The sequence below is a fragment of the Perognathus longimembris genome, chromosome 21, assembly GCF_023159225.1.
Source record: "Perognathus longimembris pacificus isolate PPM17 chromosome 21, ASM2315922v1, whole genome shotgun sequence".
NCBI lineage: Eukaryota > Metazoa > Chordata > Mammalia > Rodentia > Heteromyidae > Perognathus > Perognathus longimembris.
In genome coordinates this window covers 7,879,320-7,906,142 of record NC_063181.1, presented here as the reverse complement: position 1 = coordinate 7,906,142, position 26,823 = coordinate 7,879,320, and the positions used below count along the sequence as shown (strand labels likewise).

Below are 26,823 nucleotides of genomic sequence, written 5' to 3'. Positions count from 1 at the left end.
AAGTTCATCAAGGAGAGGAGAAAGAAAGCCAGGAAGAAAGAGGCCATTGGGCGTCTATTTCCCACAGTTCCTAGAAGCTCAACGTCAGTCAAATGGCCTAAGGCACACTGGCAAGGCAGGATCTTGGTCCAAGCTCCGGGCTCCTCCCCTGTGCTGCAGAAGTCACAATTTACTAGCAGTGAGCAGTGTGAGGTGCGTTGTATGTGCCACACTGGTGACCAGCCAATCAGAACTCATCGTTTAAGAGCCTGCCTTAAGGAACTGACTTCCAAGTGGGACAGATGGAAGACAGGGAGGAAAGGAAGGCATTTCAGTGATGTATTCTCCTTTTGTGCTGACGCTGGAGCTTGAACTCAAGGCGTCGCGTTCTTGCTGGCTGGTGTTCTACCACACGAGCCACGCCTCCCTTCTGCCTTTTTGCTGGATTTGTCTGCCCAGGCTGGTTCCCAACATGCCTCCTGAGTAGCTAAGAGGACAGGCATGTGCCACTAGTACCTGGCCTTGGCGATTGTGTTGTTGCAGTTGCTTTGGATTTTTGAGACAGGATCTGGCTAGGAAGCCCAAGCTGGCCTTGAACTCACAATCCTCTTGCTTCCTAAGTGCTAGATCACAGGCATGTATGGCCACGTCTGGCTCCATTCCTGTACCTTCTGTTGCTCGGCTTGGGAGTGGTGGGGACGGAGGGGGTGGGGTGTGGTGATGTGGAGAGCTGAGGTCACACTGATGTCACCAGAGGAAAAAGCTGGGTGCCTGTCTGGACCTCCTCTTATAAACCAGGAGCTTTTGCAATACAGATGGAGAAATCAAAGGCTCCCGGTTGGATTTTCCAATCTGGATGCACTTGGGTAAGTAACAGAGGCTGCCTCTGTGGAGAGCGGGCAGATCCTGCGGCGGGCAGGCAGCCTCCCGGGCCCTGCGGCGGCTCTGGCCCCTGGCTGGGTGTTGGAGGCCACAGATGAGGCAGATCCCAGAGGGGCCGGAGCATCTTACCACGCACAAGACCTCTCCCTACAGCCCTCACCATGGAGCAAAGCTGTGTGTCCCGAGATCATTCTCCATGGCTAGACAGGTCAGAAGGGCAGGACTGTCCATTTCACTAATCCTTTCATCCTGTGCGCACATAGCACCGGGAGCTCAGTTACGCTTCCCAGGAAGCTGGGTGCTGGTGGCTCACGCCTGTAATCCCAGCTACTCCGGAGGTTGAGATGTGAGAATCTCAGTTCAGAGCCAGCCTGGGCAGGAAAGTTTATGAGATTCTTATCGCCAATAAACTAGCAAAAAAAGCCAGAAATGAAGATGTGGCTCAAGTAGTAGAGTGCCAACCCTGAGCAAACAAACAAACCAAAAAAGCTAAGGAACAGTGTCTAGGCTCTGAGTTCAAGCCCCAGTACCAGTGTAAAAAGACCAACAAAGCAAAAAACCTGAGCGAAGGCATGCATGACGGACGCTTGCGTTGACTCCACGGGGGGGAGGGGGGTGTGGAGGGGGGAGGGGATTCCTTAGCATTGGCCACCAGCATGGCTGAGATACCTCATATGACCCACGTGGACCCAGAGCAGAGCCAGGCTGGACCCCACTAGCCCTGTCCCAGTCATGTCACCAGCCTGCCCTACAGGACGGGGCTGTCACCCCAAAGCAGGGAGGCGCTTTCTCCCACCAGCTCAGCTCCATTTCCAGGGTGCCGATTTCCCTCTGATCTCGCTCCGCATTTCTCTTCTCAGCCAGCTGTGGTGGCGAGCGCTTACCATCTCAGCGGCTTTCGAGGCTAGATAGGAGGCCTGGCCCAAGGCCGGCTTCTTCGGGAGGAGCCACATTTCTGAACTTGCTAGGATGTGCACGGCTCCTAGTATCTGTTCGCGGATACCCTTCTGCTTTTCAGACACTCAGATCCCCGTTTGGTGACTCTTTTTTCTTCCCACCAGAGCAGAGCCTTCCACCTGTTCCGCAGTCACCAGGGGAGAGACCCCCCTAATGGGGGCTTAGGGGAGCCAGAACCTTCTAAATGACACGCCGTCGGTGCAAAGCAGACCCCCTTTCTTTCCTCAACCTCCCAGTACCTCCTGACACGCTGTCTTCCCCTGTGCCTGAGGAATAGACAATGTGAAGTGCTCGATTTCTAGAATTCTCTCTAAAGATCTTTTCCTGGTGCCTCCAGCTATCATAGGCAAAGGCAGCTGTTCCTGGAGGCCCGCGTGGAAGCATTTAGCAGCTGACTGTCAGTTATAAAAGCCTGGACATGCGGAATTAAAAAAAAAAAAATTAAAGCAGGGCTCAGTCCCTGTGGTGAAAGGAAAAGAAAGTCTCTTTCAGGCCACAGCGCTCTTCTAGAAGAATGTGAGCGTGTGGAGGAGGGGCAGGGGTGCGCAGTTCCCCCCCAGAGCTGGGCATCGAGGGGCTGCCCCGGGCTCCGCCCTCCTCGGCCTCCACTTGGCCCTCGGGCCTCCTGGGGTCACACGGGAGAAACCCACGCGCGGAGGTCAGTCAGAGATGGGCCACAGGGGAATCTCTCCGCGCGGGGTTTCCAGTAGTCTTCCAACCGCTGTGTGCAAAAGAACTTTCCAGAAGTGAGTAAAAGGACAGTGGAGGGAGGGGCCGCAGCCAACGTCTGTGTCTATGGCCCTTCCATGGCCGGGTGCCACCCTGCGGGTGAGCAGGCTGCTTGGAAGGCCAGCTGCTTTTGTCGTCGGTCCTTATCTAATGTGTTTCCCAGCTGGTTCACTCACTCCGCCCACCCCCACCCCACCCCCCAGACAGGAAACAAAGCCTCTGGATTTAAGAGGCTCTGAGGTGCTGGGGTGGGTAGGGGGGAGGGGGGGAAGCTCTGGTCACTGAGTTTAAAAACGATCTGTATTATACATTACATGATTTGTTCCTGCCTATCTCTTTTTCTTAAAAAGTTTGATAATTGACTCGAGACTCTATCCCGAGATGCATCTGAAATGTCTGTTTCGCAGTGCAGTGACTGGCGGCGTAAGCACAGCCAGCCGCTCTGGACACATAGCTAGCTAGCTGCAGGTCTCAGCCTCTGAGGGACTGGAACCCAGGCCTTCGACCTGGCCTGGAACTGAGGACCTGAAGGTTGGGGGGGAGGGGTGGGTACACTGTGTTGGGTCTGGTGGCACAAAGCGATCATCTCAAACCAGACGGAGCCACAGGTAGAAGGATGTTGGTCCCAGGGATAAACAAGAGCCCTATCTAAAAACTACCTCATGCAAAAAAGGGCTGGGAGCATGGTTCAAAGGATATCGTGCAGAAACAAAGCCCTGAATTCAACTCTTACTAGGGTCAAAAAGAAAAACAGGGGCTGGGGATATAGCCTAGTGGCAAAAGTGCCTGCCTCGGATACACGAGGCCCTAGGTTCGATTCCCCAGCACCACATATACAGAAAACGGCCAGAAGCGGCGCTGTGGCTCAAGTGGCAGAGTGCTAGCCTTGAGCAGGAAGAAGCCAGGGACAGTGCTCAGGCCCTGAGTCCAAGGCCCAGGATTGGCCAAAAAAAAAAAAAAAAAGAACTCCTAGGGGAAGGGGTCCTAGGGTCGTTGGTTGGAATAAAGTGCACTTTCTCCAGCCTCTGGGGGGGAAATCATTGAGGAGCTGTGGCACTAGGGGTGTCTCAGGCAGAATCACCGGGGAGGACCAAGCGAAATTCCATCAGTCACACTCCATGATGTAGGCTCAAGCAGGTACCCACCCGGGAGGGGATACACTTAGTCCACAGTTACAATTTTCCCTGAGTCTCTGCCTGGAGATTTCTAGTGTACCTGGGGAGGCACTAGCCTGTGTGGCCATCTGTAATTCTGTGATCTGTCCCTGACCTGCAGGAGTCAAGGACAGTGAAGGTCACAGAGCTTGACCACACACACCCTTCAGGCTAGTAGTGGGAAGACGTCAGAAGATCCTGTCACTCCATTAGCCCAGGGGTTGACAGCTGGGTCACAGGCAAGAGAGTGCATTAAGAGACAGCTTCCCTTTTGATCCCTCTTCACTCCTGAATGGTATTGAATTTATAGATCCAAACTGGATGCTGTCCATCAAAGGCTTTAACGCTTGATGAATTAACGAACCCTTGGTGAACCCTTGCAGCTTCATGGAAGGTAAGTGTATCATGACTTTCCTGCCTGGGCTGGAATCTGACTGTGAGCCTCAGATCTCAGCCTCCAAAGTAGTGGCATGAGCCACTGGCCCCTAGCTTCCAATCAATTCTTGATCTATGGTGAGAAAGTGGTCACAACGCGGCGTAGCACGCCATTAGAGACCATCCGCTGAGTGAATATGAAGTTAGTCACCCGGTCTCCTGGGACTCCATTACTCACCACTCTAGGACACTACTCAACTGCAGGTCGGACGAAGCTACGTCACTTCTTCTTGTCCACAAAAAATTTAAATGGGGCTATGTCTTTAGTCAACAAAAAGGATTCCATGACTTCATCGGCGAACACAGGCATTCCATGAGGTATTTCAGAGAAGTAGCTCAGCATCCCACAAACATCCTCTGTGGGAGCCGGCGGGGGGGGGGGGCGGGGGGGCAGGGGGAGGGCAGGCCACTCTCTCCCCATCGGGCCTGTAATGGCTTCCTTTCAATAGACACTCAAGGGAGGTCCCAGGATAGCCCATCCTCAGGAAGTTCCTTCGGTGTCTGTGTCTGCCTCAGGGAGCCCCACCCTGGCTCGCGGTCACCAGTGTGGTTTATGAGACAGAAATCAAAGGAGCTCCTGGAAACAGAGCTTCTAGGGAAATGTCAAGAAGTGTGCAGATGTCACTCAGTCCACCAGATCTGTGCCCTGGCAGCTCCCTGGGCTGTTGGAAACACAAACGATCCTCTGGTGTCAGAAAAATGAATAGACACACAAGAGCTAGAAGAGGATTCGCCAAGGCATTTTACTTCTGTACAGAAGGGGGATCTGCCGGTCTCCCCAGACACACTGGGTGGGGTGGTCTGCTCGGTTCTTATTCTAAACCATTGGTGATGTCATCCCTTCTCCTTGTCACTAGGAAGTCAGGTCACAATTTTCTACAGCTGGTTACCAGGGTGATGAGGTGATGCAAGGAAGTGAGAACCATCCATGAAAGGTCCCTATTGGCGCAGGTAGAGAGAGAGAGACCATCCTTTTGGAGGCAAAGGCGCACTTTCTTCTTGTCATGGCTGGCTGGGAACCCGGCTGGGAAATGGGTGCAGTGGGAGGAGTTGGTAAACTCAGTGGAAAGTTCCCACTCGAGTTCCCATCCGAGGGGCATCTATTCTTCAACTCTTCTGACATAGAATTTTATATGCCTGATATGACTGGCATGTCACAATCCACACAGATAGTTACAATCGAAGTCAAGAAGCAAATCAGTCCAGCAAATATCAGTACCAGGAAACACTGGTATCCAGTGGTGACAGGTTACAAGATGAAGACGTTTTAGTTTGATGGGAAAGATTTCCTCTTGTCTCAGGGTGACATTAGAGGCCCTGGAGTGATCTCCCAGCCTTTCCCAGCACAGATCACATCTTCCCAGGTCCTAAGGGCCACACTTCCTTCCTAACTGCCAGCCCAGACCATGGTGTGTACAATTGGCAGCCCCATAATGCTCAGGGTAAAGGCAAGCGCTTCCCTTTTCTACTAGGAAAGCTCAGCGCTTGTGAGAGCAAAAAAGTTCTCACAGAAGCCAGGCGCTGGGGGCTCATGAATGTAATCCTGGCTATTCAGGAGATCTGAAGATTGTGGTTCAAAGCCAGCCTGGGCAGGAAAATCCATGAGACTCTTACCTCCAATTAACCACCAGAAATCTGGAAACAGAGCTGTAGCTTAAAGTAGTAGAGCTCTAGCCTTGCAGTGCCCAGGCCCTGAGTTCAAGCCCCATGACGGACCAAAAACAAACAAACAAACAAAAAACCAGGAAAGAAAAAAAGTTCTCAAAAACTTCTTTTCAGACTGTCTAGGCTTTTTCTACCCACGGAGGCTCTGCATTTGATAGGGCCCATCTTAGTTTCTTTGCAGTTGCTAAGCACTCAAACTGGTACCGAACTGGTGCTCAAGAAACTTTTATCTAATAAATTATCACATGAAGACCTTTGTCAGAATCATTTTTTTTCCTAGTATTACATGAATCTTCTATTTTTCAACCCCAAACTGACTGGCCTTCTGGCCTATTTTACTTTAACCCATTAATGTTTTTCTTATGTAAGGATCCTGGCATTCTGCGTGGATTATCTTGATGGTCCACCCTCAATGCGCTTGCTTAGTGACTTACTTCTTAGCCAGGGTGACACACTGAAGGAAGGATTTGCTATGTTCTTACCTCTGTTAAGTGTAATATTTATTTCTGGGAGAAAAATGATTATTAGGAAGAGAAGAAATCTGGGAGTTGGAGACAATATATTCATGAAGTATCTAAAATTGTATCTCTTGGATACAATGATTATTAAGATGTAGGCCCTGCCTTCCAGAACTTTCCTTCTCATCTCATTGGAGACATGAGACATGCACAGGTGGATGCTACTAAGTGTTCCATACAAGGCTATAACAAGTAGCTATGGCATGTTCTGGGAAACTGGGCTACATAAGCCCCATAACCCATGCTATCAGCTCCATGATGAAGCAAAGCTATCGTCAGCAATACCAGTTACTAAGAGAGGGAGAAGGGCAGTGCCAGACCTAACTTGGAAGTGATAGGCCGCCATTTCTGCCCAGTCCTCAACAATCACAAGAGGCGGCTATGTTACCGGGCTCACCCTGGGGGCTGTGTTCTAGAAGCTGAGAGAAGGATGGGCCTCCTTCTATGCTCCTGGTGGGCTGGTCCCTAGCACACGTGCTGTGCTCTGGGGATTCTGAGGACAGGGGTGGACCCCAGTCTGGAAAGAACATCCTCTGGGGCTCTAAACCAGCTGGGATGATTTTAACTTAAAAAAAAAAAATCCAAGTAATTCCCCTAGGAAGTCAAGGAGGAGACCCCGGAATCTGCGTTTGTAAGGCAACTATGATCTCCAGATGGACTTAGGGACAAGGACTCAGTAGTTGTCAGAATCCATGGGCCCCCCCCCACCCCACAATGACCCCTGCCTTGAGGAACGGTGGCATGTCATTTCCAAGATGAGGTTCTGAGTGATGGCTGGCTTCTGCCTGGGCTGCCTCTCTTGTTCTCCTGTGGAGAACTCACTCTGTGTCTCAAGGACCCGCACAGCCTATGCAGAGGCCACGGAGGGAGGAACGGAGGGCTCCAGCCCAGTCAGCAAGGAGCCCGGCCTGACAACAAGACCGCGAGTCAGCTCCCAGGATTCACCGCCCCGGCTGACAGCTTGCCTGCAGCTTCGTGAGAGATTCTGAGCAGATCGAACGGTTCAGCTGCCCTGGCTTCCTGACCCTGGGGGACGGGGCGAGGCACTAAGAAGGCAGAAAGCAAAGAGCACATGACTTGCCTCTATTTGGTTGATCAACGAATTGTCGAACTTGAAGCCAGGAATCCTTTTGTCACTGCACACCACGCCGACGTCTTCTGAGTGCTTGCAGTCCGTGACGCCCCAGCCGTTGGAGGAGCAGGCGGCCAGGGTCGCCTCCTTCCCAGTGCAGTGGACGTTGTCCAGCCAGATGGGTCCTGAAGGAAGCGGAGGAAAGTCAGTGCGGCCTCCTCAGGTGTTTGCGGGCACCAGAGCGTTTACACAGAAAGAGAATTTTCTCCGACTCTTGGCACACACACATGGCCCTCAATGGCAAACGCTGCCTCTAGACCTGAACTCCCAGCTGCCCCTGCCAGAGCTGATGCAACCGGAGAGGAGGGAGGCAGAGCGCCATGAGGACAGGAATCAGATTTACACCGAGAAGACGTGTGGTGACCAAGAAAGAGCCAGCACACCTTGGGGAATAGCTGGAGTTGAATCTGGGTCAGCTACTTATTATTTCTCCTCTTAGCCTCGTGACTTTGGTGAAAGCCCCAGCAAAGCGGGGGCCACGGTGACCCTTTGACCTGCAGAGGTGCGTGCGGTGGAGAAACAGCACGTGGCGGATGCTTGGTCTTCTCGCTGACCCTTGGGCAGCCCACAGTGGTAGCCATGAGGAGCTGAACTCAAGGAAATGCTAAGGTTTTCCTGAGGGTTTGCGGGTTTGAGGACCCAGAACACATTTACCCTCTCTTTCTTTTTTCTAGTAATGACTGCTTCTACCATGCGAGGGGGTAAAAAAGAATTAGGAAACTGAGGCAGGAAGCTAAGGCTCTTACGGGTCACGGAGGCCCCCGGGTCTCTGCCTCCTGACTCGCAGGCCTGGCTGAAACGTGTCTGCTCTGATTGCTGGCTGGGGCTCCGAGCAGAGCATCTCAGAGCATTGTGGGAACAAGGAGTTGATGGAAAACATCTGGGCTGAGGTTTTGCAACTGGTTTCCCAATCTGGGCAGGTTGCCAAGTCGTCCGGCTCCCCCACCACACACGCTCCCAAATCGATAGCTGGTTTCTACAACAAGCCCATGTTTGTCTGGCTGAGAACTAGCAACGGAAGAGACCTCCACCCCCCCCCCCACCCCCCCCTCCCGCCAGCAGGGCCTCTTCCTCAGAACATTCTGTAGCCGACTGCTGGAGGGCAGATGGGGGAAAAGAAGCCGTTCCCTCTGCCCATCTGCAGTCAAAGAAACTACTCTTGCTCCAAGCCAGAAGGAGGTTAGCTGGAGAACTGAAAGCAGGTCAGTGAACCTTTAAAGGGACTGTGAAGAGGCTGCGCGCCTGTGATCCTAACTACTCAGGAGGTTGAGATCTGAGGCTCACGGTTCGAAGCCAGCCTAGGCAAGAACATCCCTGAGGCTCTACATCTCAGTTAACCACCAAAAAGCCAGTATTGGAGGTATGGCTCAAGTGGTAGAGCACTAGCCTTGAGTAAAAAACAGCTAAGTTCCCCTCCTCCCCCAGCCTGAGCTCAAGTCTTAACACTGGCACCAAAAGCAGCTCTGGGAGGCTGGCTTTACTTCTTGGTAAGAAGCATGTGAAATGAGGATTCTGGGAAGAAGTGACTCTCCTGTACCTTCAATGGCTTCCACTGCCAATAATTCTTCTTTCTATATCTGATTCAGCCAATGGGTGGGGGAGATGTAAACTTGTACTTAGTGCAAGACATCACCTTGCCCGCTCCTCTTTTTGTACCAATACTTTGTCTTTTTCATTTATTTTCTTTTCGGCTCTGGGGCTGGAACTCAGGGCCTGGCTGCTGTCCCTGAACTCTTTCACTCAAGGCCTGCACTCTACCATGTTGAGCCATAGCTCCCCTGCAGGTTTTCTGGTGGTTAATTAGAGACAAGAGTCTCACAGACTTTTCTGCCCAGATTGTCTTCAAGTTCAGATCTCAGCCCTCGGAATGGTCAGGATTACAGGTGTGAGCCACCAGTGCCTGCCTTGTAACTTTCTAAAAGGGCCTAGAGATGCTTTACGAGCCCTTTGGAGCAAATGTACAGGGCCCAATCAGCAGGTTCGACTCTCTGTGGGCATCCCCGGGGCACTGGCCACGCTCTGTGGTCATTATATCCTGAATTATATTATTTTTACTGACTATGTGTTGTATTCTCCCACATCAAAATGCATCAGTCAACTAATACTGGGTACCCACACACGATCCGTGGTAAGGAGAAAAATCGAACAGAGTATATCTCAGGTTGCAAACCAGGTACCACTTTATACAGGTGGCCTAACTCTTAAAGCCCTGGACTCACACCATTCATTCTGTCTAACAGGTTTCTTTCTGTCCTCTCCTGTGTTGTCTACCAAAGTCCACACCGATGGCCTTTCCAGACACATAGTTCTCTCATGGGTTCTCTCTCCCATGACGTTTCTCCACCCAACTCCAGCTGCTCCAGGGTCATAGCTTTGCACCAATTATTACCAGTAATTGCAGCCTCCCCCATCTCCATCTCCCGCTGTGCCTACATCCCCGTTCCCACCATTTTCCTAGCATAGTCCTACAGGAGTCACGATCTCAGCAGAGAACCCTCATCCATCGACTGTAGTAGCTTTCCACAGTGTCCAGTTCCTCCGCGTACTACTTTGCTCCTTTGGGTGCTAGTCCTGGGGCTTGGTACTGAGAGCCTAGGCCTGTCCCTTAGCTGGCTAGTGCTCTGGTATTTGAGCTACAGCTCCACTTCCAGGTTGGTTTTGGTGGTTAATTGGAGATAAAAGTCTCACAGACTTTCCTAGCTGGGCTGACTTCAAATGCGATCCAGAAATGGCAACTTCTTGAGTGGCTAGGACATAGAAGCATGAGCTACCAGCACAGGCTTGCTAAATCTCTTGAACTCTTCACTCCTCATCATTTTCACACAGCAAATCCCTCCCCACTCCTCCAGCCCAAGAATGCCCATCCTTCCATCCTCTTCATGTCTGTTCCTGCTGGGGGGGGGGGGGGAAACAAAAACACAACTATCCTGCCTGAGGACAGAGTTTAAATATGAAAGCAAAATGTGTTGCCATCAGAGAGTACTTGTCATAAGATAATGAGGAGCAGAGAGCCTGGCAGAAAAGACAAGACTCTGATGATAGCTGCAGATCACGCAAGGAAGAGTGCTGCAAGTTTTATCAAAGAAGACAGGAAGTGCCGGCTGCATGACTCTGACTGCACCTGTAATTGGGAGGCTAAGAGCTGAAGGTCACAGTTCAAAGCCATTCCAGACAGGAAAGTCTGTGAGACTCTTACCTCCAACAAACTACTAAAAAGACAGCAGTTGAGCTGTGGCTCAAGTGGGACAGCGCCCAGGCGCGCGCGCACGCACACACACACACACACACACACACACACACACACACACACACACACAAAGGAAGACAGGAAATCGATTCTCAAGGCCCCAAGTCTGTCAGCCCCTCTTGGCTGATTTGGGGCTCCCTTCTCTGCTGAGGAGCCCAGCGCGAGCTTCTGGAAATATCTGACTGTAACGCAGGCTTGTGAGCCAGTCCTCCCAACAGGAAATTTTCCATCGCGTGACGTGGTATATTCTGTCTTCTGTAATCAAGCTCCAGGACCAGCACACAAAAAAGCTCCCCTCAAAATGATGCGTTCTAGTGGATTCCAGCTGGCCACTGTCTCCTGCCAATAATCTCACTTACTCCAGAGGCACCAAGGAAAGGCACCTCTGTAAAGCTCTTATCTCCAATTAATCAGCCTAAGTAATGGAATAACAGAAAGGATTGGAAAGCGCCTATTGTTGTCACACACACACACACACACACACACACACCTGGCTACAAGCACAGATACAAGCCCATCCAGACCTCTGACCCAGAATGCCATGAACGGAGCCTGAGAGATTCTGTATTTTTCTCTTTTTGTAATTGGTTTTGATTTGAATTCAGGGCCTTGAGCATGCTAGGCAGGCGCGCTACCGCTTGAAAGGTAGAGAGTCCTGTTTGCCTCTCTCCCTTTTCTTTTTGTTATTTTTCAGGTAGGGACTTGTACTCTTTGCTCAGGGTTCATCTTGGACTTCCATCATCCTACCTATACCTCCTGCTTAGCTGGGGTTGCAGGCATGAGCCATGGTGCTCATAGTCCTACACAGTTAGCATGTCCTGGCCCATCATTCAAGCATGGGAGTGTGAGCGCCTCTCTACAGTACGGCAGCCTAAGCAGGGCAGCGGCTTGAGAACAGCTCAGCCAGAGGGAGGCGTCTCTGTATTCCCAGCCCAGGAGTAGGGAGGGACTCAGCTCCTTGAAGGACATGTCTTACAATAGTGGCCCTGACACACACCTACTTTTCCAACTGGGAATATCGACTGTGGGTTTCAAGAGTTCTTAGGGAGCCCAATGTGCAGATGGGGAAACAGATCACAGAAGGTCCCTGTCTTCCTGAGGCATCACATAATAGCTGATTAGTTAGCCATGAACCACACGGTGGCGGTCCATCCCACACAAGTCTCTCTTGTCACCCAGTGACCTCATAGCTCTCTTAGCTCACATGGATACACTCCAGGATGCTGCACAATGACAAAAGTCACCCGACGGTCTCTATCTCAGACTTTGGCCTCGTTCTTCAGCCTTGTACCAGGGCTGAGCACAAGATTCAGGACTCTAAGCCCGGCCCTCTCTCCAAGCTCTTGCAACTCTCTTTCTTTTCAGATAAATTGATTTGAATCTAATAAGGGAGGAAAGAAGAGGCCAATCCAAGGTGACAAAGACGAAGCATCTCTGTTCCTGATACTGTTAGTGTTCAAATAATGAAGCAACCAGGCACTGGTGGCTCACACCTGTAATCCTAGCTACTCAGGATGCTGACATCTGAGGATCGCAGTTCAAAGCCAGCGCAGGCAGGAAAATCCACGAGACTCTTATCTCCAAGTAACCACCAAAAAGCTAGAAGCGGAGTTACTCAGTAGTAACTCAGTAAGTAAGTAGTAAGCTCAGTAGTGGAGTACTAGCCTTGAGCAAAAGAAACTCAGGGATAGCACCCATCCTTGAATTCAAGCCACAGGACCAGAACACACAAGAAAGCTCTCCCCCCACCCAAAAAAAAAAAACCCACACACATCCATCCAATGAATTCCAGTGAATTACAGCTGGCACCATTGTCTCATGCCTATACTCTTAGTTACTTAAGAAGCTGAGGTCTGAGGATTGAGGTTCAAAGCCAGCCAAGGAAAGGCACCTCTGTAAAGCTCTTATCTCCAATGAATCAGCCTGAAGCTGGAAGGGGAAGTCCGGCTACAGCGCAAAGCACCAGTCTTTAGCAAAAGTGCCAACCAAGAATGCAACACCCTGAGTTCAAGCCCCCGCACTGGTACACCACAAAATAAAACCCAGTGGATTCCCTGTGGGCAGAACAGTAGCCTGGGGGGTGGGGGGGCCCGGAGCCCTGGTGAGAGAGAGCACGGAGCTTAGCTTCGAGGATCTGGCGAAGGCACGACTTCTGCTGGGATGCTGGCCCAGCTCTTAACCAAATTACGTGGCTTGGGGAGATCGACACCCCTGCCCGGGGTCCCCAGGCATCCTGGTTTCCTGAGAGGTTCACCCAGGCACGTCCTGGGTGGGTGAGGGTGTCTGGTCTCTGTCCCTCCGCCCGGGGCCTCCCCTCCCCGCTCCTCCGCGCTCGGGATTGCGTTCCCACAGCCTTTGTAGCCTAACCTGCCCACGAGCACACTTGGTCCGGCCGGGGATGCTGAACTTGATCGCAAAGCGCAGGGCCTCTTACCTTCTCCCTTGCCGTAAGAGGAGCTGGCCGTCCACGACTTGGCCTCCACGTACCCCAGCTCCCGGCAGACCACGTGGGCCGCGTGGATGGAGAAGTCATCGTCGCACACGGTCCCCCACTGGCCCTCGTAGTACACCTCCACGCGGCCCTCGTTGTGCTTCCTCTTCTGCCCCGCCAGGCGCACCTGGATCTTGACCACGTCGGAGGGCACCTGGGGCCGGTGGTACTCGGGGGCCGGCTGCTGGAAGTACTCGGGGTATTGGAACTGGTAAGGCCAGCTCTCGTACTGTCCCAGGCCCGGGAAGGGCAGGAGGGTGAGCACAGCCAAGCAGACGCAGAGGCGGCGGCCCCGATGCCTCTCCATCCCGGTCCTGTGGCCGGAGCAGCGGGGGGACCGGGCACCAGAAGCAGCAGGCACTTCCTGGAAGGAAGGAGAGGGTCGTTAGGGGAGGATTCGTGGCCACAGGCCCCTGCGACATGCTCAGCCACCTCGTCCTCCTTGGCTTAGCAGCTTCCAGATCTCTGTTTCCATCCACCTCCCCTCCCATCTGAACTTCGGGCTGCGTGGGCCTGCGTGTCCCCAGCCCACTTGGCCACCCACCCTTCCATGGATCGTGATGCTTTCCCCAGAGAGCAGGGAACACAGCACTCGAACTCAGTGCTAACAAGACCTTTCCCTTCTTCCTCCCTCCCTCCCTCCCTCCCTCCCTCCCTCCCTCTCCCTATCACATAGATACAGTCATGCAATGCATGCTCGCTGAGGCCCTGCTCAGGCGCGGCCCAGTTCTACGTGAGCACGTGTGGCTGGCGGTCTAGTTCCGTGTGCCACAGGGCATCAGTGAACGCTCGGGATGGAAGGTCCCAGTCAAGAAGGCTTCCTGACCTGCATCTGGGAGAGTCTGCCTCTTCTCTTCCCTTGCAAGCTCCCTGTGGTTTCATTTTGTTTCGTTTTGGTGCTGGTCTTAGGGCGGTCCCTGTGCTTCTTTTGCTCAAGGCTAGTGCTCTACCTCAGCTCCATCACCAGCCTTTTTTTGTTTGGTTTTGTAGTTTATTGGAGATAAGAATCTCATGGATTTTCCTGCCTGAGGTGGCTTTGAACTACGATCCTCAGATCTCAGCCTCCAGAGTAGCTAGGATTATAGGCAGAGCCACTGGCACCTGCTTCCTCCTTTGTTTGTCTGGGGAAAGATATCTTGCCACGTAGCCCAGGCTGGCTTCAAACTTGCAATCTTCCTGCCTCCACCTTCCACGGGCTGAGATGACTGCCCAGCACGCTACATTTCCCTTTATCCTCATCTTTGTCTTCAAATTAAAGACAGAAAGCGCATAAATTGCCAAGTCAAGCGGAATAGTTTATAACGACTAAAAACATGCTCTCTGATCTCAACAGGCGCAGCTTCAGTTACCTGTGGTCAACCTGAAAAACACTAGAAAGAATCGCTGCTTGGGATTGGGCAGCAATGCCATCTTGAAACCTTGTGCTCCTGTCCCATGCATCCAGCTCTGTCGTGAGTCCCTGGATACAAAGTGTCCCTTTGTCTCTCCTGCCTTGGGTTTGGCTCTATAAACTGCCTAGCCCTTCGTTAGTAATCAGCCACTGATACAGTGGGTGCATCACCTAGCTTCTCATATCACTGATGGGTTATCCTTTTCTTGTTCCAAGTAACCATTATTTTACTTCATCTTGATCCCAGAGCATACCAGGAGTAACACAGTAATTCAGGTACAACATGGAAAAGGGATTTTTTTTTTGTTTGTTTAAGATACTCATTACTTTTCTTAAACTTTTCTGTGTAGTCCGGGGGTTTGAAATCAGGTCTTTGTCCTTGCTAGGCAGGCACTCTACTGACCAAACTATACTGCCAGTCCCTGTTCTTCAAAATAATAATAATAATAATAATAATAAAAGCAGTCATAAGCTGAGGTTGCTAAAAATCAAGTGGGTGGAGGGAGGAAGATTGTAATATATCAGACCCAGCTGAGGAATGTGGTTCAAAGCCAGGCTGGGCAATAAAGTCTGTGAGACTCATCTCCAATTAACCACCTAAAAACTGGAAGTGGCACTGTGGCTCCAGGGGGTAGAGCACTACCCTTGAGCAAAAACGTTCAGGGACAGGGCTGAGAATGTGGCTTAGCAGTAGAGTGCTTGCCTAGCATGCATGAATCCTTGGGTTTGATTCCTCAGCACCACATACACAGAAAAAGCCGGAAGTGGCGCTGTGGCTCAAGAGGTAGAGCAAAACGGAAGCCAGGGACAGTGCTCAGGCCCTGAGTTCAAGCCCCAGGACTGGCAAAAAAACCCCAAAAAACTCAGGGACAGCACGCCCAGATCCTGAGTTCAAGCACTAGGAAGGACACACACACACACACACACACACACACACACACACACACACACTTTATTGTAGAAGCTGCACATGTTGTTAATAAAAATCAGAAAAAAAGGAAGAAAGTAACTTGTAATAATACTGTTGTTGGGGAAAACTATTATCAAATTTAGAATTTGGAGGACTATCAAATAGCCTTCTAGTGTTTTCTCTGTACAAATTTGCTTTAAAAATTGGAATAATTTCCTACAGATTGCTGTGTAAACTGATTTTTCTGTTGGATCAAATACAGGAAATATCATACGCACTGACCGTTCTTTAATAATCTTTGACTATACAGCATTTGGTCATATGATTCAAGAAAAATCACATTATTTTTTGTTCCAGTACTAGGGTTCGAACTCGGGGCTTGGTGCTCTCACTTGGCTTTTTCATTCAAGGTTGGTGGTACTCTACTACTTGAGCTATAGTTCTACTGCAGGCTTTTTGTTGGCAAATTGAAGATTAAGAGTCAGCGATTTTTCTACCCAGCTGGCTTTGAACTTCAACCCTCAAGTCTCAGCCTCCCAAGTGGCTAAGATTACAGGCAGGAGCCACCAGGACCAGGTGGTCACAATCACCTTTCTACATCTTTCACAGCTGTACACATTGTAAAAATGGAAATATTTTGTTGCTGATTGTGAGTCATCTTCAGATAAATTCCTAAAAGGAAAATGACCAAATGGTATTTTATCTTAACTACGATTACTTTGGTTACGAGAAAGTCAGAGCATTTCCTACGGCCTTGTTGCTGCCTTTTTTGTACTCGTTCTTGTTTTTGTAAGATTTTTATTTCCACACTGGCATCTACCCAAACCCACAGGAGGGAGGATCTGCCAGGCACACCAGGGACTCAGCTTTGGGTGTGGTCCACTAATGCTGGGCCTGCTGCTCCCAAAAGAAGCTCCCTGGGTCTCCTGCCTTTTCTGATGCCTAAGCACAAGTAAACTTGGAATATTTCCTGTTGTCCTGTCTGGCCATTTGAGGACATCTGGATAGATGGACAATGCCTCTGTCTTCTCCATACTTAATCCACCTGTCCTTGGTCAGAGACTATTTCACAAAAGAAATTGAAAGCCAAGTGCCTGGGGCTCACACCTATAATCCTGGGTATTCAGGAGGCTGAGACCTGAGGAGTGAGGTTCAAAGCCAGCCCAGAGCGGATAAGTCCTGGAGACTCTTACCACCAATTAAGTAACAAAAAGCTAGTGGTGAAGGTAAAAGGGACAGCAGCTTGGCTCTGAGTTCAAGTCCCTGTATTGGCACAAAAAAAAAAAAAGAAAAAGAAATGGAAGGACCTGGTTAGAGACAATAATCTGTGCCATCATCTGGAGAGCAGTTAGAGGTAGGAGGATGAATTGTCTGTCGCAGGGAAGTTGCATCACCCGTGTCATGGAATTCTAGACCCTTGACCCTGAGTGCAAGCAACAGCGCCAACTGGATCAGCAGAACACAGCAGATGAAGGCGGAGAATTTGGTTCACACACCCAAAGCCAGACCGAGCTTTTCCCAGGCCTGTATGTGTGTGTGTGTGTGTGTGTGTGTGTGTGTGTGTGTGTGTGTGTGTTTGCCGGGGGGGGGGGTGTGGGGGAAGGTCAGTCTCAGAAGAGGAAGCCTACCTTGGAGAATATTCCATGGAAACATCCCCTCCCAGTAAGGCCTGAGCACTTGGGGGGCTGGTTATTATCAGGGTCCATCTGCCTAGGGACCGAGGTCGCTGACGGATGGGGAAAAGCCAGTGACTGCCAAGAAGTTGGCCATGACTGGGGAGAATCAGAAAGTGCTCAGTGTGTCTCCGGTGTATTTTCTCATGGGCTTGTTTGTGACTAAGCAGTTGACAACATTCTTTCATTGGATTCAATCCGTCTGAGGACACAGTGGTCCCACAGTTTAAGGCTGTGGCAGTTTAAGTGGAGCGAGCTTAAGCCAGCCAACACCCCAAGGGCCTCAGGGAATGTGTGAGGCTAGAGCTTGCTGCCCAGTTGCACATCCTTCCTCCCCAAGGAGCAGGAGGGCTGGCTATTGATGGGAGTACCATGGACTGGGGTTTTTATAGTCTCATGGCACAGAGTTCAAATCCCATTTCAACCACTGATTGGCTCAGGGACCTCACCCATTAACAGCGATAATACATGCTTAGAAGCAACTTCTTAGGGGAAAATAAATATCTGCGTTTTAGGACTGTTGTTTAAAAGTCAAATTGAGCCAGGTGCCAGTGACTCCCACCTGTAAATCCTACCTTGCTCAGGAGGTTGAGATCTGTGGAGGTCTGAAGCCAGCCGGGGCAGGAAAGGCTATGAGACTCTCAACTCCACTGAACAACTAGAAAGCTGGAGATGGAGCTGTGGCTCAAGTGGTAGAGCACTATAGCCTTGAGGGAAAAGGCTCAGGGACAGCGCCCAGGTCCTGAGTTCAAGCCCTAAGAATGGCACAAAAAGAAATAAAGTGTCTTAGCTAAAGTTATCAAACAGTTAAACAACCTTACCAACCGTTGAGTTGGGTGTGCCTATGAAGGAACACTAAAAAAAAAAAAAAATTCCCTAAACGTCTGAGCACTGAGATTTCTCGGAGGCCACTCACTCTCTTTTCTTGGGAATCATTTATTCCCCTTGTACAAAAAAAAAGGCCTCTGTCCAGGTAGAATTCACTTGAGATGCTCTCAGAAAAGCCACGGAGCCCTCACTTAGGGGAGTGGGGTCTGGAGCTCAGCAGAAGTCTCCCACCAGACAGAACGCGCTACTCTACTCCACATCTCTACTTGAGTCGGACCTGGGCGGGCGGATCGCTCCAGGGGACCCTTCCCGCCTGGGATTCCCACTGAGGCCCACTATGGAATGGGACCCCGGGCTCTGCTTCTGGCCACAGGAAGCACATTGTTTTGCAGGAGGCAGTCCAGGGTGACTGGGATGTGCTCCGAGGATGGACGAGCCCGCCTTTCGGAACCCCACCCCCCCGAGAATGGAGGGTTTGCCGCTCGTTTGGCTGGGCCTGCCTGGTCCCTTTTGATCCCTGGCCAAGGATTCTTCCTGAGTCCATCTATTTCTGGTCACAGGGCAGGAATGTTGGGAGGACAATCAGGTGGGAAGAAGGTAGCCACCAAGCTGAATAATTTCCCGCCTCCCAAAAAGAGGCCTTTGTTGGCATAATTGGTTGTGACGAATCAAGGTTCCCCACAGTCCCCCTCTGGCTCTGAGTGGAATTCTGTTTTGACCAGGCTGTTTCCTGCGGAGGCTAAAGGTGAAGCAAACAGCGAGCCAGAAGGTCCCTGGGTTGCCAGGGAAATAAATGGGCATGGCTCTTCCCACAGATGGCCTGTCCCGACCTCCCAAAAAATGATCATCTGGTAGCAAGTCCACCTAAAAGGGCTCAGAAAGACGATGGTAAAATTCCTGGGGCCAGACGAGCTATAGTCTATACTGATCGCCAAGGGGTTTGTGTGGCAAGCAGAGCCCTCCACCACCTGGAAAGCATGGGCAGAGGGCTGGAACCATACCCTACAGGGACCTTGTGGCCTGCGGTGCCCATGACCTCAGATAGAAACAGCTCGATGTCTATAAGGAGTCTAAGCAAACTGAGCATGCGCAGATGCACATCACTAGACAAGCTGTCAATCGACCTGCCCACCAGAATTCTTGGCAGCCCCCAGACAAACAAGCATCGGGGCTCTGGAGCTTCACTGCCTTGCACTATACCCTGCTTTTACCTGAATAAACTCTTGCTATCGTTTTCCAATTATGCTTCATGCCTTGCTTGGATTCATCTGAAATGCTTATTCTTACCGAGGGGATGGGCATTCTCAGGCAGGACCTTTGCTGTTGATCAGCGTTGTTGCTAAGTCGCTTCTGGTCTTGTTCTTTTGGAAATTTTCTTTTCTTTGTTGGTTGCAGGGCTTGAACTCAGGGCCTGGGCGCCATCCTTGAGCCTCTTTGTACTCAAGACTAGGGCTCTACTATTTGAGCCACAGAGCCACTTCCGGATGGGGACTTTTCTGCCCTGGCTGGTTTCAAATCGTGATCTTCAGATCTCAGCCTCCCTGGTAGCTAGGATCACAGGCGTGAGCCATCAGCACCCAGTTCTCCTGGGTCTCGTTCTAAGACTCATTGTAGTATTCACTGCATCTTCAGATATGGCATGGTTCATCCTGCCAGCTATCCGAGAGCTCTGCTCTCTTCAGCATAACAAGGGCCAACTTCAGTCTGCTACCCTGAGCTCGAATCATACCTGCTCACTGACTCACCAACCGGCTGGTGTGCATCTGGTTGAACCTGCTATTGCACCTGCCAGTCTTTGGATTTGCCATTTCCTAGTCTAGAACACTACACATGTTCCTTGTCAGTACCTACCCTGTGCTAAAGCACGTACTGACATACCTACATTTAGAAAATCCTAACCAGGCACCAGTGGCTCACACCTCCAATTCAAGCTACTCAGGAGGCTGAGATCTCAGGATGGTGATTCATAGCTAGCCTGGACTGGAAAGTCCAGGAGACGTATTTCCAATAAACTACTTAAAAGCAAAACCAAAAGTGGCACTGTGGCTCAAGTGATAGAGCACGAGCCTTGGGCAAAAGAAGCTCAAGGACAACACCTAGGCCCTGAGTTCAAGCTCCAAAGTTGGCACCCACCCCCCAAAAAAAATCCTAAGCTAGATGCTGGTGGCTCACATCTGCAATCCTAGCAATCTGAAACCTAGAAGATCAAAGCTCAAAGCCAGCCTTAGCAGAAAACATCTGCAATATTCAATCTCCAATTAACCAGCAAAATGCTAGAAGGAAGGAAAGAAGGGAAGAGAGGGAAGGGAAGGGAAGGGAAGGGAAGGGAAGGGAAGGGAAGGGAAGGGAAGGGAAGGGAAGGGAAGGGAAGGGAAGGGAGAAAGTTAGGAAGGAAGGAAGGAAGGAAGGAAGGAAGGAAGGAAGGAAGGAAGGAAGGAAGGGAGGGAGGGAGGGAGGAAAGAAAATTTACTACTAGTCTACGCTACCAAAAAAGGAGCAAAAAGTGTAAATTACTCAACTCTATGCTTGTATTTACTTTCAGAATGTTTCAGAAAAGTATCTGGAAGACACTGAGTCCTGCCCTCTGAAAAGCCATGCTGTGCTTAGCCATGTCTGCCCCCGGTGTATCAGGACAAGGGTGGGGGCGGACGAGGCTCATGGATCCAAGTTTAAGGCCATTAGAGAGAAACTGTGCATTAAATTGTTCACGAACGGTTGGCACGTTCCCTTCTCATGAGGTGTACATTTGATAGGAAATGCCACTGCATTTGTGGAAGACAAGGCTCCCATTATTCTGACCACACACTAAGGGTGGCAGAGGAGAACTGTTGCCCAGGGTATAGAGTGAGACTTCTCTCCCTAGGGCACTGGAGCCGAGGCTCAGCATTGCTAAATGCTGGTAAACCCCGTGGGGCGCTGTTGAGGTTAGCTGTGTGTTCCCTGTCAGCCTCAAGTGAAGGCTGTCAGACCAGCAGCACCTGTCCTAATGGCAACCCAGCCCTTTAGGACACTACAGTTCCTCGGGAAAGAACTCCAGCTGTGAGGACCATTGGGGGAAATCCCACTGCAGGAGGCCTCGGAACACAGCATTCCCAGGAAGCCAGGCCTCTGTGAGCTTTAGTTGACCTTACAGCCATTCTCATTTAAGATGGGAGCAGGAACATTCTTTAGCACCTGGACAGGGAGCCAGTGACTGGTGCAATGTGGGACTCGTGCTTATTAGCCCTCATGAAAGGCGGCCTGTGATTGGTCCCTACACAGAGGCTGTCACTGGTGACATTTAGAAGCCACGCTGTGGTTGGCTGCGAATGCAATCCATGTCACACCTGCCTTCCTGGCTGTAGAACGGGGCTGTTCGGCTCACTTTGCCAATCGGGCAAGCGCCACCGTCCTGTGATGTCTATGAGCATTCAGCATTAGGCCCCACAAAACGCTCCTCCCAAATGGCTTTTCTTTTCACCCCAGCTCTAGTGGGCTGAGCTGAGGTGACAGCACGGAGCAGGAGGGCAGCAGTACAGGGGGCGGCAGCAGTTCCCGCACAGTGGCTGATGAGTTCCAGAAACTGAAGTATGCTGGAGGTACCCAGAAGGTGAGGACAGGCTAAGAGCCAAGGGTGCAGGCGGCAGGAGAGGTGGCAGGGAAGACCGCAGCCCTCGGTCCCTGCAAGTGTTCCTGGGAGTTGGCAACCTCTGAAGGTGAAGGGTGCCAACCCTTGAGGCTCAGGAGCTGCCGAACGAGCTGCTGTAAAGGCCAAGGATCTCAATATGCAAGACTGAGGAGCTGCAGCACTCGCTGCTGCTGTAAGTGATTGCTACTAGAGCCAAGGATGTTATCACCACCCAGGGCTGGGCTGCTGGCAGCCAGAACCCAGAACGCTAAGCCTCTAACCTGGTTACCTAGGACTGTAAGTCTCCAGCTTTTACGCCCTAGAGCCCTAAGTATCTAGTTCTCAAGGCTTGGCACTGTAAGGCTCTAAGCGACAGAATCTGTCAGCCTGGCCCATCAACCTCGGGCATTCAAGAGCCCAGGACTACTGATATTAGAAGAGTTCTCCATCTACACTCAATGATTTCCATCTGGGTAGACAAAAGGACTCTGGCCAGCTCATGGGTAACGACAAGAGTAGCTGTCTATGCTTGTCTGACATGAATACTGGGAATGAAAAAACTAAAGAGAAACCGTCTTGCCATTTGCAAATAATATTACACAGTTGTTTCTCAGTATTCATGAGGGATTGAGTCCAGAACCTATCTCAAAGACCGAAATCCCTTGTACAAAATGGCAGTGTTCGCATATAATCCACATATGTACCCTCTTATGCTTTAAATCATCCCTAGATTGCTTACAATACTTAACACAATGCCGACATATCACTTCATTCTCATGGATGTACCACAGAACACAGTACATGGCAAATTTTAGAACTTTCCAGAATTAAAAAGAAATTTCCTCCCTGGTTAGTCAAAGCTGAAAATGTAGAGCCCACAAATACAGGGGACTAACTGTTATTAAATATACTACCAAAAGTATTTCCAGTGACTGGATCAAAATTTTTTGCTGAGCTTGGCACAGTGTCTCCTGCCTATAATTCTAGCTTCTCAGGAGGCTGAGATTGGGCAGATTGCATGAAGTGTCATTGGAGGAATACTGTCCTAAAAATAACCAGAGCAGTGGTTAAAGTGCTAAGTGAACCTGCCGAGTGAGCTGGCGTGCACTGTGCTCTCAGTTCAAACCCTTGTACCAAGGAAAAAGAAAAACCAAAGCTAACAACACTTTTGATGAAAGCATCAAGTTGCTTTTTGAGTTCACTTATGTCAAGTGCTAAATGGTTCCAAAAACATTTCTGATAGCAAGTGCAGAGAAAGGAACTAAGCCAAGTTCTACTCTTCAGGAAGCAGCTGAGTCATCGGCCGGCAGCTGCAAGTCAGCTTCGGAACTCTCCAAGTTCCTTAGGGTAAAACAAATCCGCCGCTCACCTTACTGCTGTCTGTGTGGGGACTTGGTAAGCAGATAACAATGGGAACAAAAGACATTGTACAATGCAACAAGACTCCACTCCACCTCGAGGACATTTAGGGCAAAGTTGGAAAACTTTAAAATATACACTGGGTAAAAGATGAGATCAAAGAAATGTTGTTCGTTTTCTTAGGTGTAATAGTGGTGTCATAACTATTTACTAGCTTCAGCCATCACACTGAAATATACAGAGCTATGACTTGGTATCAGGCATCCATAAAATGCATCCATAAAAAAAGAGAAAGGGACAGGTGATGAACACATTGTATGTACATGTTGATGTAGACGTTGTGAGAAGTATCTGAGGAGTCATTCTGGGTACCTCTCTATTTAAGTGTATATTTGAAAATTTTTCAGGATAAAGTGATTCCATAAGTGGTGCTGAATCTTTTTAGGATATTGGTGAGCTTTCTGATTGTCAGGTCCAGAGGACAGAAAATCTTTCCCTCACACAGCACTTCTCCAACTGGTCCTCCAGAGGTCAGAGGGCATAGGCCAGGGAAGTCATCATGAGAGGCCAGACAAGGGGCCCAGGGGTAGCCTCACAGTCTCTTGGGACCATCGACGGGGCGAGTAACATGTAAGGGCAAATGCAGGCTCTGTCTTCAGATCCGTTTCCTATTTGGCTTGTGACTTACAGCTAAGTGACCTTAGATAGAGTTACACAAAGTCACAAGGAGACAAGCAAAGGCAAGCACAGTGCACGAAGACTGCCAAGAGCCAGTCCACCCGAGGAAAAAACCCTGCGAGCCACCAGGTCCCAAAGGATACCTGCATTTGGTCATGGGTGGTGACAGTCATCCACATGCTGGAGCCCAAGAAGGTGAAGTCAGGAAGGAGATGATCCTAGCTTACTCAGGAGGCTGAGATCTGAGGATCGAGGTTCAAAGCCAGCCTGGGCAGGAAAGTCTGTGAAACTCTTATCTCCAATTAACTACCCCTCCTCCCCCCCCCCCAAAAAAATCCAAAAGTGGGTCTGAGAATGTGGGTTAGTGGTAATGTGCTTGCCTTACATCCATGAAGCCCTGGGTTCGATTCCTCAGCATCACATACACAGAAAAAGCTGGAAGTGGTGATGTGGCTCAAGTGGTAGAGTGCTAGCCTTGAGCTAAAGAAGCTCAGGGACAGTGCCCAGGCCCTGAGTTCAAGCCCCAGTACCAACACACACACACACACACACACACACACACACGGTCTAGTGAGTCAGGTATTCAATCCAGGAACTAAGTGGGGAGATGCATTTTTTTTTTATCTTCCATCCCATGTACAAACAGCACATGAAGGACACAAGATGGCATAAGTAAAACAGGGCACTGGGGCTCCCATCTACAATCCCAGCTACTCAGGAGGCTGAGATCTGAGGCCCAAGCCAGCTGGAACAGAAAAGTTATTGGGGCTACATCTCTAATCTACCAACAAAATGCTAGAATATGGCCTAGTGGTAGAGTGCTTGCCTGGTGTACATGAAGCCCTGGGTTCAATTCCTCAGCACCACATATATAGAAAAGGCCAGAGGTGGCGCTGTGGCTCAAGTGGTAGAGTGCTAGCCTTGAGCAAAAAGAAGCCAGGGACAGTGCTCAGGCCCTGAGTCCAAGGCCCAGGACTGGCCAGAAAAAAAGAAAAAAAAAAAGCTAGACTGGAGTGGTCAAGAGGGCATCACCTGGGAGCCAGCAAGCAGAACAAGAGCACAAACAAGTCCGTGAGTTCAAGCCTCAGTTCCAACACCCATGTCATGAGTAAGAGATTCCCCAGCGGAGGCCCGATGGGAGAGGTGCGGTCTCGGGTAAGGGAGGGCCGGGCCATGGAGATGGATTCCGGGCGACACTGACCATCCCGGTAGCCTTGCAGCACGTTGCCTCTTCTGGAAAAAGTCAAGTGTGGGCCGATTTTAAGATCTCTTCAGCTGCAAGGCTTGAGGGGGGGATAGCACACCAATCTGGGTGACTAGAGGAGGGTTCAACTCCACGGGCCTGGGTGGGGTGGGCTGCGGGGGTGGGAGTGGGCGGGCGGTCTGGCACGACCCGACCCCCACCCCCCCCCCCGTGGGTTGGCAGGGGTGGCTGCTTTCCTAGCGTGGACTCCCAGCGATAACCGTGGGACCAGCGCCCCGGTGCCCCACCAGCCACGGCGGCTTCGTGTGAACGCTGGGGAGAAAGCCCCGGGGCGGGCTGTGCGCTCCGGGGTTCCTGGGCGCTGCCCCAGGGGTCCTCGCCGTCGCCCCTCCTGGGCGCCCCCCCCTCGCGTGCGCATGGCCGCTCACTGCCAGAGTCACAGCCAAGGGGACACCCACCGCCCCGGCCCCGCGCGGCCCCTTCGTGCGCCCTGGGCGCGCCGGGAACCCCGCGCCCCGCTCCAGCCCCGGCGAGGCGGGGCCGGGCCGGGCGCCCCGTCGCGGGGGAAGCCTTCACCCCGCGCGTCCGTCCGCACCGCGCTCCCAAGCCAGGAGCCTGGGATCCCAAGAAGCCGCCCCGCTCCCAGGAATCCCAAGAATTCGCGCGGGGCCGAGGCGGCCGGGCGGGGAGGGAGGGGGCCCGGACCCCGACCCGGACGGCCCGCGCCGCGTGGGAACGGGGGGCCCCGGGAGCGCGCGCTTACTTGGCGGCAGGAGTCCGCGGTGGCCAGGCCGGGCTGGGCTCCCCACGGCGGCCCCTCTCCGCGCCGATCGCCCCCGCGCCCCTGCGCCCCTGGCCCGGGGCGGCGCCGCCAGTGAAGTTGCGCGGAGTTAGCGGATTCGCGGGGTTCCCTCCTCCCTTTTAACCTGGGCGGGCGGCGAAGTCCGCCCCTCGCCCCGCCCCGAAGGAGGCCGCGGGCCCAAGCCCAGCCTCCCGCAGCCTTTGTTCGGATTCCCGGGAGGCCGCGCCCCCGGCCCCCCCCCACCCTCCCCGGGGCTCTGCGGGGGGCCCAGCCTGGACATGGGGTCCCGGAGGGGGTGGGGGACGCCCAGGTTTCGGCAGACCCCTCTGACCCCACCCCTCGGTGCCCAGGGATGGAAACCTCCCGCGTCTTCATCTGCTAGCATCAGGGCGGGTGCCCAACCAGCTTTGTGCAGACACCGGTGGGGCCAGGCCTGGGCAGGTCTTGGGGGCTGGTCTTAAGGCAGGACTGAGGGAGGGGGGCTATCAAGCACCAGCCATGGTGTTGCCAAAGGAAAGCAGCCAGATCTAAAAAAAAAAAAAAAGGGGACCATTAAAAAAAAATTATATTGCCAGTCCTGGGGCTTGAACTCAGGGCCTGAGCACTGTCCCTGAGCTTCTTTTGCTCAAGGCTAGCACTCTACCACTCGAGCCACAGCACCACTGCGGGTTTTCTGTGTATGTGGTACTGAGGAATCGGACCCAGGGCTTCAAGCATGCTAGGCAAGTGCTCTACCACTAAGCCACATTTCCAGCTGGGTCTGTTTTTTAGAAAACCAGCCTGTGCAGGAGAGGCTTGCCAACTCCTCTTGGCCAGATGCGCTGTAACTTTAAAGATGGGAGGCTTAGGCGGGCGCCAGTGGCTCAAGGCTGCAATACTCGCTCTTATCTCTGATTAGCCACAATAATAATAATAATAATAATAATAATAATAATAATAATAAGCAGAAGCAGAAGCAGAAGCTAGAAGTAGAGGTGTGGCTCAAGTGGTAGAGCACTAGCCTAGAGCAAAAAAGCTAAGGGACTGAGCCCAGCACCTGAGTTCAAGCCCCAGTCCCGGAACAAAAGAACAAAAAATGTACAACTGAAGATCTGTGCATAGTCTACTTGTTAAAATATAAAAGAAACTAAGCAAGCAAGTAACTATATGCTGGTCCATCTATTTCCTTTTTGGTAGATTTTGC

The 26,823-nt window shown here is 51.5% G+C and overlaps 1 protein-coding gene across 4 annotated transcripts in view; it reads right to left on the bottom strand.

The window, feature by feature from the left end:
• Loxl2 (lysyl oxidase like 2) overlaps nucleotides 1–25,737 on the bottom strand; it is a 61,279-nt gene extending 35,542 nt beyond the window's left edge. For 3 of the 4 annotated variants that reach the window (XM_048330880.1, XM_048330878.1, XM_048330881.1), the window contains exons 1-3: nucleotides 25,602–25,737; nucleotides 13,133–13,553; nucleotides 7,401–7,576 (exon numbers count right to left, since the gene is read on the bottom strand). In XM_048330880.1, coding sequence (XP_048186837.1) covers nucleotides 7,401–7,576; nucleotides 13,133–13,496 — 540 coding nt within the window. In that variant the 5' untranslated portion in view covers nucleotides 13,497–13,553; nucleotides 25,602–25,737. Of the gene's footprint in view, nucleotides 1–7,400; nucleotides 7,577–13,132; nucleotides 13,554–17,737; nucleotides 17,764–25,601 lie in introns of those variants that run through there. The other variant, XM_048330879.1, reaches the window with a different exon arrangement.
• Between the last annotated feature and the right edge of the window lie 1,086 nt (nucleotides 25,738–26,823).